General features: G+C 41.5%; 1 protein-coding gene across 6 annotated transcripts in view; it reads left to right on the forward strand.

Moving 5' to 3' along the window:
* LOC128582213 (cytochrome P450 4F2-like) overlaps positions 1 to 12,162 on the forward strand; it is a 29,331-nt gene extending 17,169 nt beyond the window's left edge. For 4 of the 6 annotated variants that reach the window (XM_053585906.1, XM_053585905.1, XM_053585904.1 and 1 more), the window contains exons 8-13: positions 801 to 867; positions 1,049 to 1,178; positions 9,983 to 10,116; positions 10,212 to 10,276; positions 10,460 to 10,542; positions 10,972 to 12,162. In XM_053585906.1, coding sequence (XP_053441881.1) covers positions 801 to 867; positions 1,049 to 1,178; positions 9,983 to 10,116; positions 10,212 to 10,276; positions 10,460 to 10,542; positions 10,972 to 11,149 — 657 coding nt within the window. In that variant the 3' untranslated portion in view covers positions 11,150 to 12,162. The remainder of the gene's footprint in view (positions 1 to 800; positions 868 to 1,048; positions 1,179 to 9,982; positions 10,117 to 10,211; positions 10,277 to 10,459; positions 10,543 to 10,971) is intronic. The other 2 variants (XR_008379006.1, XM_053585907.1) reach the window with 2 other exon arrangements.
* The last annotated feature ends 301 nt before the right edge of the window (positions 12,163 to 12,463 follow it).

Here is a 12,463-nt window from a genome sequence, read left to right on the forward strand (position 1 = left end):
TGTCACATTTTTAAATGTATCTATATATCTGTGTCTTTTCCATGTCTTCATGTCAGCTGAAGATTCACCTAACCCCTAGATCAGAGCAGCCCATTTATTATTCACAGCAATAGCAGCAGCCAGAATAGGACTTTTAGTGCTGGCTCTCCCCTTCCTAATTCCTCCCAGGGAAATGCAATGTCTTTACCTATTAGTTCACCAGAAATCACACCACAGAAGAGGGGCCCCCACATTATGAGTCTTGGAGCTTATACAAAAGAGCTCGCATATCCCTTCTCCCTTCCAAAAAGAGAAAGAGACATGGAGAGAGCAGGAGGATGAGAGAAGAGCAAGGGAGAGAGAGAGAACTTTATTCTGTTTGTTCTTCGCTATAAACTACTCCTCTTTAATGACATGACAGCATGGCAACCATTTTAAGTTTATAAGTGAAATGCCTTCAGGGGAGATAAGATTCCCTGTATTTACATACATGCTAGAATGTGAGCAAATATCCTTGGAGCAACATTTAATTTTTAACCTCCAAGGAAAATTACCATTTAAACATCCTATAACCCAGGGATTTTTCTCCAAAAGTTCTCATTATGTAGAAATATGAAACTATTCATGGACCATTGATTTTTCCAACAGGGATAAAAGAGGAAGCAGGGAAGTCAGGGAGGAAGTCCATCAGGAGAGGGCTGTGACAATGGTGATGTAGATAGATCTAGGAGTGAACAGTGGGTTTGGGTTTCTAAAAACAGGATGGATCTTCAGAGATCAAAGCTAGTATAATTTGGGGGGGGGTGTTTTCTTCTCTCCAGAATGAAGATGGAAAGGCATTGTCAGATGAGGACATAAGATCACAGGCTGACACCTTCATGTTTGGGGGTGAGGGTCCCAGTGTGGGACTACAGTGGGGGTAGAGGTCTCTCCATCACAGAGACTTGGTGGGTGGGCCTAGATCACTCCATCCTTCCCATCCTCCCTAAGGGCCTCAATGTAAGGGTGCTGTTCCCCTCTCTGGTGCTGAAGCAGCTGAGAGACCCATGTCAACCATCTTGCCACTCAGGCCACGATACCACAGCCAGTGGTATCTCCTGGGTGCTGTATAACCTTGCAAGACACCCAGAATACCAGGAGCGTTGCCGGCAGGAGGTACAAGAGCTTCTGAGGAACCGTGAGCCTGAAGAGATTGAATGGTGAGTACAAGTCCTCAAGGCCTGTTCCTGAGCCCCCCCTCCCCCATTGGCTCTGCTCCACAAGTGGGGAGGAGAGAAGCTGTTTTCCTTGATTCCACCAGTATTGCTTAGCAATAATAGGAGCAGAACCCAGAGGCAGTACTTGGTATGCCCCCTGGCTATCAGAGGAAAGGTTGCAAGCTTTAAGGACAGAAAGACCTGGGTTGCTGAGAGAATTAGTAACCATGATTAATGGCTAATGATGCCACTTAGCCTGTCCACTCCCTTTCTTTTCTCCTTGAAATAACATTGTTTTAAACATCTTCTTGCTCAACTAAATGTTTGTTTTTCTGTGGCCTAATTCTTCCCCTACTGTACACTCCAAGGATCCACATAGGAGGTTCAGAGGTAAAAGTCATCTACCTCTTGTCCACAATACCTGCTATCATTCATCAATCCAGTATTTTTTAACAAACACTCCAACACTGCCTTCTCATCACCAATTCTGCACCCTGCATTTTTTGGTGCTCTGGAGAACTGGGAAGGACCCATCCCAGGGATCCACCTTTCAGGTATTTTCAGCATGGTTAGGGAACAGTCCTAGGTCAGGACATTCATAGCCCACAAGGGCAAGTATAGAGTTGAGAGTAAGAGAAGCAAGACTAGGGGTAAAATGTCTAAGTTGAGGTCCTGCATGTTAGTCAGTAGATATCTGGATGCAGTTGGGGAACAGTGCTCTAGCACAAGAAAACAGGAGGAAAGAGAAACTGTAATGGTCAATCTTAACCCAAGGCTAATGGGCAATGGGGAGCCATATGAAGCGTCTCAGCAGGGAAGGGAGAAGTCAGATCTTGGTAACAGAAAACTGTAGGCCTAAGGTGGAGAGCAGATTGAAGGGGACACAATGTAGAATGAGGGTTGCAGGGAGAAGGTTCTGAAGCCTGAGCTAGGCCAAGAATGGGGGGATAAAAAGGAAGCCTTGGACTGTACAGGCATTTATAGGCAGTGTCCTCCCCTCTAAGCCTTTGCTCAACACAGAATTTTTTGTGAGGTGGAGAAATATTTTCATCCTTTTAAAAACAAGATTTCAAGAAAAATTATACACCTGGTTAAAAATCAAAATGTCAAAAGAGTTTATAATAAAAACAAGCTTCCTTCTTAAATTGCACTCTAGTAGCAATACAGCCAATGGTTTCTTGTGTGTCCTTCCAAAAAACAGCTACCTCATTGCCCACATTTATATGAATGTACAGAGGGGAGTATATAAAATAGACACAGGTCTGCATATTACCAATATATCTTTGTTTCTTTTTCTCAAAATATGAGCTTTGAAAGATAAGTTTATTATTAAATTTGTTTCTAATTTTAATGGACACATTTTAATTATATATGTATTTATGGAGTATAATGTGATATTATGATGTACGTGTGCAACATGGAACAATAGAATCAAGTTAAATAACATATCTGTCACCTCAAATACTTTTCCTTTTCAGGTGGGAATATTTGAAATGTACTCTCTGCAATTTGGAAAAATACCAGACATTATTATTAACTGTCATCATCATGCTGTGCAGCACCTCTCAAAAACATATTTCATCCTTCTGACTGAAACTTGTTGCCTTTAACCAACATCTTCCCGTCCTTTTTCTCTCTCCCTCCTCAGGTGACTACCATTCTCTTCTATGTTTCTTTGAAATCTTTGTTTTCTATTTTAGACCACACAGATAAGATCACGTGGTGTTTGCCTTCTCGTGCCTGGCTTATTTCACTTGGCAAAATGTCCACCAGATTTATCCATGTCAGTACAAATGATAGAATTTCCTTTTTTTAAGAATGCACAGCATTCCATTTTATATGTATACCACATGGAAAATGAGTTCTGAATTACAAAACCAATGAGAATAAATTCATCTTGTACTAAATGAGACATTACAGAGAAGACAAGGGTTATCACTGATATTCCTCCTGCCCCCTCAAATCCCCACCCTTTATCTTCAGGGGTATCTAGACATATCGACTTGTCATCTATCTGTTCATCTATCTCTCTGCCTATCAGTCAAGTCCTAATATATTTTACCTCTTGGTATTCATATCTTTTATATATGTGTGTGCATATATATTTGTGTGTGTGTGTGTATGTACGCATAGTGTAAATTAGTTTTTTGCACTTAACAGTGTCTCGTAGCTATTTTTTCTAGGTGCTGTGTAATATTCCATATTTTATTCAGCTTCCCCCCATGTTGAAGACACTTAAGGAAACATTTCCTCTTATAATAGATATTGCCAGTTTGCTTTCAGTTCCTGAAAGGTAATCAGTACAGAGACTGATAGGACTGGTGATCCTCATTTCTTCCTTTTATGTAGCTGCAGACTATTCTATTGTGTGCATGTACCATAATTTATCTAAACATCTTCTCATTAATGTATATTTGGATTGTTTCCAGGCTTTTTCTAAATTCAACATGGTATAGTCAGCATGCTGTACAGTGACCATTGCTTCCACATGGGAGCATTTCTGAAGAACAAATTCCAAGCAGTGCAATTGGCGAATCAAAAATCATTTTCAGCGTACAATTTTAATGACTGCAAATTGATTCCTATTACCTGAGTTTGATAGCACCAGCTTTCTCATAACTTTTACAATACTATTATTGTATTATTGAATTGTATTTTATTTTATTTTATTTTATTATTTTTTTTTTTTTTGTAGAGACAGAGTCTCACTGTACGGCCCTCAGTAGAGTGCCGTGGCGTTACACGGCTCACAGCAACCTCTAACTCTTGGGCTTACGCGATTCTCTTGCCTCAGCCTCCCGAGTAGCTGGGACTACAGGCGCCCGCCACAACGCCCGGCTATTTTTTTGTTGCAATTTGGCCGGGGCTGGGTTTGAACCCGCCACCCTCGGTATATGGGGCCGGTACCCTACTCACTGAGCCACAGGCGCCGCCCTATTTTATTTTTATTTATTTTTTTTTTTTTTGCAGTTTTTGGCCGGGGCTGGGTTTGAACCCACCACCTCCAGCATATGGGGCCAGCACCCTACTCCTTTGAGCCACAGGCACCGCCCTGAATTTTTTTTTCTCTATACATATACATATGTTTATTTGGTTTCCACTTTTTCCTTCACAAAATTAAAAAGGCTTAAAATTTAATAACAATAACAATGTTTAAGATAAGGTCTAGAAACAAAACCCTTGTAAAGAACAAACGAAGATAAATACATTCAGTAAAGAAAGCAGACGATTGCTGCAATGGAATATTGAGCAATAATAATAATAATGCAAAAAAAGTAACTTTCACATTGTCAGATAAGAGTATGTCTATCATAAAATGCTTTGACTCTGAGGTTCAGTATGGAGTCATCAGTTAACTTCTTCTTATTTTTTTTTCCAAAGTCTCAAAAAATAGACAACTAGGGTGAAAATCGGTGGATTTAGCAACATTCATTTTTTTAGATATCAAGCATACATGATGTGCATTTTTTAAGTTGTCAGTTAAGAAAAAATCTTTAACATGAATTAAAATCTAAAATTTTCTCATTTTATGCTAATTATAGGAAAATGATAAACCTGAAAGAAGAGGGTAAGGTTAAATATTAGATATAAATATGTGTATAAAAGGGAAAAAAGAGAAATAGAAATTCCTCTATTCTTTTACAAATAGGAGATTCTCCTTTTAGTATGTCATTTGTTGGAGAAATATTATTAAATATGAAAATATAAAAAATAAATAAATAAAATAAAAGATAATTTCAAAAAACAGATCATGCCAAATCTTATAGACAATAGAAAGAGAAGAAACACTTCAAAATCATCCTACTTCATCTGATGTACCTGATATCAAAATTGGAAAAAATATATTATTATAAAGGGAAATTACAAACGTATTTCACTTACAAATGAGGATGCAATATCCTAAACAACATATTAACAAGTTGAATTAGAAATTAATGTTCAAGTAATGTACTTTGGTCAAAATTAAATCCAATTTATGTGAGAATTAGTCACTATTTTCTTTTCTTTATTTTTCTCTTTTCCTTTCCCTCACCCCCTCCCTTCTTCTCTGTCTACTCTCTCCTTCCCCCAACGTGTCATTAATTGTCATTAATTGTCTTCATATCAAAGTTGAATATACAGGATTCATGCTTCGCCATTCCTGTGATGCTTCACTAAGAATAATGTGTCACCTCCATCCAGGTTAATACAAATGCTGCAAAATCTCCATTTTTTAATGGCTGAATAGTATCCCATGGTATACATATACCACAGCTTGCCAATCCATTCCTGGGTTGAAGGGCATTTAAGCTGTTTCCACATTTTAGCAATTGTAAATTGAGCTGCCATAAACGATCTAGTACAAGTGTCTTTATAATAAAAGGGTTTTTTTCCTTCTGAATAGATGCCCAGTAATGGGATTGCAAGATCAAACAGGAGGTCTAGGCTGAGTTCTTTGAGGTTTCTCCATAATTCCTTCCAAAAAGGTTGTATTAGTTTGTAGTCTCACCAGCAGTGTAAAAGTGTTCCTTACTCTCCACATCCTAGCCAACATCTGTAGTTTTGAGATTTTGTGATATGGGCCATTTTCAGTGGGGTTAGATGATATCTAGGGTGGTTTTAATTTGCATTTCTCTAATAATTAGGGATGATGGGCATTTTTTCATACGTTTGCTAGCCATTCGTCTGTCTTCTTCAGAGAAGGTTCTGTTCATCTCTCTTCCCCATTGATGTATGGGATTGTTGGGTTGTTTTTTTTGTTTTGTTTTTGTTTTTGTTTTGGTAGATTAATTTAAATTCTGTATAGATCCTAGTTATTAAGCTTTTGTCTGATTCAAAATATGAAAATATCCTTTCCCATTGGATAGGTTGTCCATTTACTTTGGTTGTTGTCTCCTTAGCTGTACAGAAACTCTTTAGTTTAATTAAATCCCATCTGTTTATTATTGCTGTTGTTGCTATTGCCATGGTGGTCTTCTTCAGAAAGTCTTTCCCCAGGCTGATATCTTCCAGTGTTTTTCCTATTCTTTCTTTGAGGATTTTTATCATTTCGTGCCTTAAATTTAAGTCCTTTATCCATCTTGAATCAATTTTTGTGAGTGGAGAAAGATGTGGGTCCAGTTTCAGTCTTTTACATGTGGATATCCAGTTCTCCCAACACCATTGCTAAGTTTTATCTTTTTACATCATTGTGGAAGCTAGGTTATTTCCTTTAATTTCTGGGTGTTTACTTTGCTGAAGGTCCATTGTGATGGTGAGTGTGTAGAGCAGGTTGAAGTATTTCCTATAAAGCTGGTCTTGTTGTGGCAAATTTCCTCAATGTTTGCATATCAATAAAAGATTCAATTTCTCCATTGATTAAAGCTTAGCTTAATGGGATATAGAATTCTGGGTTGGAAATTGTTCTGTTTAAGTAGATTAAGGGTAGATGACCATTGTCTTCTTGCTTTATTTATTTATTTATTTATTTATTGCAGTTTTTAGCCAGGGATGGGATTGAACCCGCCACCTCTGGCATATGGGGCCAGGGCCCTACCCCTTTGAGCCACAGGCGCTGCCCTGTCTTCTTGCTTTAAAAGTTTCATTAGAGAAGTCTGTGGTCACCCTGATGGATTTGCCCCTCTACGTCAGTTGGTGCCTACTCTTGGCAGCTTGCAAAAACTTTTCTTTTGTCTTGACTTTAGATATATTCATCACAATGTGTCTTGGAGAAGCTCTATTTGAGTTGAGGTAACCAGGGGACAGATATCCCTCTGAAAGGAGTGTGTCAGAATCTTCGGTGATACTTGGGAAACTTTCATTTATAATATTCTCTAGTATGGCTTCCATTCCTCTGGGGCATTCTTCTTCCCCTTGTGGAATACCTATAACTCATATGTTTGAGTGGATATATCTTGCTGAATATTGTCTGGGCAACAGATGATCTTCTGAGGTCTGACATGTTAGTCATAATGTTGATACAGCTAGCTGTACAAGATAGGGACTGGAGGCGTCTGCTGATTTCTCAGACCCCACAGGCTTGGGAGCCCAAATGTTTCCTGAGCCTGCTTAAAAGACACTCCAAACTGTGAACCTTGGCTAAGCAGAAGCTTTCCAAGGAAAGCACTTATCGCTGGGATCTCTCCTGATGTGACTGCCCACTTGTCCAGTGCACCAAAACCCATCTCACTGTATGCCCCTGAGGGCCAAGGCTATAATCTGCCAAACACTGAGATCACAGCTCTTCTCCAGTGTCTCAGTCCCCACCTTTGGGCAGCTCAGTCACTAGATTACCCACCAAGATCTCCTGGCTGAACCCGGAGCTGTGACCCACAAGGGCAGCTCCCCCACAGAGGGGCACAGAGAGGCTGTGCAGGCACCCTACAGCTGAATGATATGAGCTCCTTTCTGGCTCAGCGGCTCAGTCTAGGGCCCCAGACAATGCCCAAAGTCATCTGCATACCCAGCCAAGATCTCCCAAGGCAGTTCAATTGAGTGCCCAAGTCCAAACCCAAAACAGCCCACAGATAAGGCTTTTCCTGCTTGCAGTCTTGTTGTTGCTATGGTTATAGCTGCGGGCAGCCTCTGACTGAAGAAACACACCTACTACTTGCCAGTTATCCACTGCTTTTGTCCTCCTGGGGTGGAGTCCAGAAGTCTCTCGTTGACTTCCTGTGTCACCAAAGGGAAGTTTCAGGGCAGAAACCAACGCCCTGTTACTGCGCCACCATCTTGCTCGGAAGCCTCGACATTTATTTAAATAATAGTGAGATTGAACAACTCTTGCACATGTTGATAAGCCGTTAGTTTTCATTTTATAAAGTATTCATCTTATGTTTTTTGCTCTTTTTGTTTGGGTTCTTTTTTTCATATTTACTTATAGAAATGTGTATCAAAATTAATCTTTTTTCTATCTAATGTTGCAAAAGATTGTTTTTTGATTTGGGGAGAGTATTTTGGTTGATTTTCATGAAGCCAAATGTGTCTACATTTTCTTTTACAGCCACACTGTCGGTCCATTTTGCAGAGTTTTGTGGGGATTCCTTTACCAGATGTGACATTGTACTCACACATCTCTCTCTATCCTATTCCATGGGCCTATTTTGCTGTTTTTGCAGCAGTGCCACAGTATTTTTATTACTGTGACTTTATAACAGGTCTTAGTATCTAGTCAAATAACTACTTGCTCTTTAATATTTTATTTTCAAATTGACCTATCATTTCATTATATGTATTCTCCCAGAAATAAGAAATCAGACAGATTTTCATTTGAAGTGAATATATTATATTGGTTGATTTCAACACGATTGATAAGTGGAAACTTCAAAATATTGACACATCTCCTTTCATATTATGAAATGGATATTCACTTATTCAAATAATTTTTAGTCTTTTAACAAAGTCTAATATATTTCCTTAGAGATCTTATGCATGTTTTTTTTAAGCCAATCCTTAGATGTTTTTGTTGCTATGGTGAAGTGTATCTTTTATTTGGATTAAGAGAAATATATAAGTTCATTTGGAATATAGAGATATCATGTTTTTTAATTTAATTCAAGTATTTTATGTTATTATTAGCATCTTTTCTGGTGTTATCTTTTCCAACTGGTTGTTATTTCTTTGCAGAAAAATTAATTATTTAGGCATATAAATTTTGCACCTAGCGAACGTAGTAAATGCTAAAGATGGTATCTAGTATCAAGAAGAAAATTACAAATAAGCCTTTGAACAACTGAGAAGTTGTCTAGAATTTCAAGATGAGTCATATTTTTAATATTTTTTAAAACCCAGAAGAGTCTTTAAAGCTCTAACAGTGGTTCTCAACCTGTGGGTCACGACCAATGAAAATACATCCTGCATATCAGATAATTACATTACGATTCATAACAGCAGCAAAATTACAATTATAAAGTAGCAACAAAAATAATGTTATGGTTGGGGGGTCACCACAACATGAGGAACTATATTAAAGTGTCACGGCCTTAGGAGGTTGAAAACCACTGCTCTAGGAGAAAGCCTGGAGAAATTATTTTACAGCTCCAGAGTAGGGATAACCTTACTTTGACACCAGTCACAGGAGAGACACAAGAAGAGATGATATAATGTTCAATGAGAAAAGATACAGAGTATCTGCATAGTATCATAGTATATTGACAGTATCATAGCTATAGTATAGTTGTAGTATAGAAAATAGCTTTGGGAGTATAAATTAAAAAATAATAACTTAGGTAATCTGTGGGGTGGTCTTGGTCAATGGAGCAGGTTGATATTGTCGTTTTCAAATTTTGAACCAGTCAAGTGTATCAAGTACTAACATTTTACAGAGCCACTGGAAAACAAGTGGGCAAAGAATTCAGCCCCCTTCCTAGATCATCAATGTTTTTAAAAGTTGTCCAGTGGAATCGCTTTTGTTTTCTAAGCATAAAATCATTGTCTAATGAAATGATACATTTACCCCCCCATTTCGAATTTTACTTTACTCCTTTTTTTCCTGTCTAATTTCATTTGCTAGTAACAAAACACTGAATTTGTGTATTTTGTTTCTTATTCACTTGTATTTTGATTTTGCTTTTTTGACATAAAAATATTTTATGCTCATTTGTTAACTTTTTATAGTTGGCTTTTGGATGTTGTGTTTTCCTCAGAACAATCTTTTAAAAATAACTGTCTAAATTTTCTCTGGGACTTTTCTAATTCTCTGCTCTTGTGATTTTTTTTATGCGTTTCTAATTCTCAATTTGATTCTTGTGGAGCTTATTTGTTGTAGGAAGAAAAGCTCCCACTGAGAAACACGGTGATAACAGAATTCTGTTTCTGTATTTGCTTTCTGAATAACTGGTGTTTCCTAGGGACGACCTGGCCCAGCTGCCCTTCCTGACCATGTGCATTAAAGAGAGTCTGCGGCTGCATCCTCCAGTTCCATTGGTCTCCCGCCGCTGTACCCAGGACATTGAGCTCCCAGATGGCCGGGTCATCCCCAAAGGTGCCCACAATGGCAGGGGGAGGAGGCTCCTGGGCAGGAAGAAGATCCCATCAGGCAGAGGGACCCAGTTCTGACTGTCCCCTCCTCTCCCACAGGTGTCATCTGCCTCATCCATATTTTGGGAACCCATCACAACCCAACTGTGTGGCCGGACCCAGAGGTGATAAACTTGCCCCACTTTGTTTTTTTATCCCTTCCAGGGGTCCTACAGGAGGGGGCAGGACTTTGACAGGGAAACTGGAGGTTACCTCCTCCCCTACTACTAGACACACTCACCTGTGTCTCCAAGGCTGGCTGTCCTGGGAGACCCCACCCAGCAAGCCTGTCTCCTTCTGTCCTCCAGGTCTATGACCCCTCCCGCTTTGACCCAGACAAAGTCAAGGAGAGGTCACCTCTGGCTTTTATCCCCTTTTCCGCAGGGCCCAGGTAAGTTTGGTGTGTGTCCCAGGCAGGCATTGAGTGATGGGTTCAGGGGTCTGGGCAATGAGCATGGGGAAATGAGGGGCGATGAGGAGCTGCAGATGGTCAGAGGCTCATCTGTCCTTCCCCTTCTCACTCCCGAAGTTAAGGGCAAAGGTCTATGGAATGGGGATCACTAAGAGGGAACCAGGGTGTACTCAGAGCCCCTTCCCCTCTCTGCTGTCATGTGTTGGAGCCTAGAGTCTGGGCCTGGCTGGGGAGTTTTACAGGTTCGCACTGGGCAGAGATGCGGGGTAGGGTTCCACGGATAGTTATTTCTCTCTCTGCCCTTCAAGTTGATCTGGGTAGAGGTAAAGGCCCCAGGCCAGGATCCACAAACGATGTGGCTGGGTTATTTGTACTGGGGTAATTCAGGGTGTCCATCCCCACCCCTAGGAACTGCATTGGGCAGGCCTTCGCCATGGCCGAGATGAAGGTGGTCCTGGCGCTCACGCTGCTGCGCTTTCGCCTCTTGCCGGACCGCACGGAACCCCGCAGGCTGCCTGAGCTGATTCTGCGCTCGGAGGGCGGCCTTTGGCTGCGCGTAGAGCCGCTGAAGGCGGGCGGACAGTGACCCGCCACCCCACCCTCCTACCTTTGCAGGTTCCTGGGAATAAAACTCTGCAGTCTCCTCTGCCCGAACCTCACCCACAGCCAGCAGGGGGCGCTCGGGCACTGCGCGGACCAGGGGTGGGCTTGATGGGTGGAGGTGGGGCTGGTCTGTGAACGCCACACCCCGACCGCCTCCCTGGCTGAGCGCAGCGCTCCTGTGCCTACCGCTGGTTCTCTCAGAGTTCAAGTATGAACTTTATTCTACAGGTGCCATGGAGGTGTTTGAGCAGGAGAGGGCCAAGGTTAAGGCTAAATTTAAGGGGCAAGATGGAGGCTCTGAGACAGAGAGAGGACTCCTAGAGGCAGATCATTCAGCTAGACTGAGGGGTGCTCCCCTGACGCCCCCACAGAGCCCCCTGACCAGCCCACAGCACAGAGGAGGAAGCCTGCAGCTCCCATCCTGGCAGCCTGTCCAGGATTCCTAGTTCCCTTCCTGCTCTTGCCAATGTCCCACCCCTGTGTCTGGGCAGCCTGGACAGCACATATTGATTTAAACCCGCTTAGAAGCTCTCACAAGAGCGTGGGTGGGGAGGCTCATCCCCACCCTTTCACCTCTGGGTTCCTCCTTCATTCCCACCACAGGCCACCCTGACCCATCTTGGAGGGGGTGGGGGCAGTGCCATCCTGTTTCACTGGAGATCCAAAGCCAGACCTCTGGAGGCAGGCACCTAAAGCAAAGGGATCCCGAGCCAGACTGCTTGGGCTCAAGTCTGGCCTCTGCTGTGACTTGGGCAAGTTAATGTGCCTCTCTGTGCCTCAGTTTCCTCAATGAGGACAACGCTGTGTACCTCAGGACCGTCCTGAGGGCTGATTCAAAAGGACTTAGAGCTGTATCTGGTGCACAATTAATGCTCAATAAATGTGGCCAGTATTTCTGCCTGTTCCAGAAAGTCTGCGGAAGCCTTTCAAGATACTTAATCCTGCCATGACTTTTAAGAGTGTGCCTTGGAACTCAGAATCAAGAATTCTAATATTTGTGCTCATTCATCAGGTCTTTTCCCCACAAGATTTGTCCATACAGGAAGCAATTCTTTCAGAGGGTGATGGGGGCACCTGAGAGTGCAAAGAGGTAGAGAATGAGAGTAACTTCAGTTAATGTCTCAAAATAGTGTCCTGCTACAAACAGTGATCTCTTCTCACAGGGTAAGGGACTCACACCATTGAGCCCTGCTGAGTCCTTAAATCTCCTCCTACCCTCAGCCACTCTGGCCTTCATCCTAATAGATTGTCCTTGCACCTTTGGCAGAGATCAGTACCTACATTTATGTGAATCTGT

This window comes from Nycticebus coucang, chromosome 3, assembly GCF_027406575.1.
Source record: "Nycticebus coucang isolate mNycCou1 chromosome 3, mNycCou1.pri, whole genome shotgun sequence".
Classification (NCBI taxonomy): domain Eukaryota; kingdom Metazoa; phylum Chordata; class Mammalia; order Primates; family Lorisidae; genus Nycticebus; species Nycticebus coucang.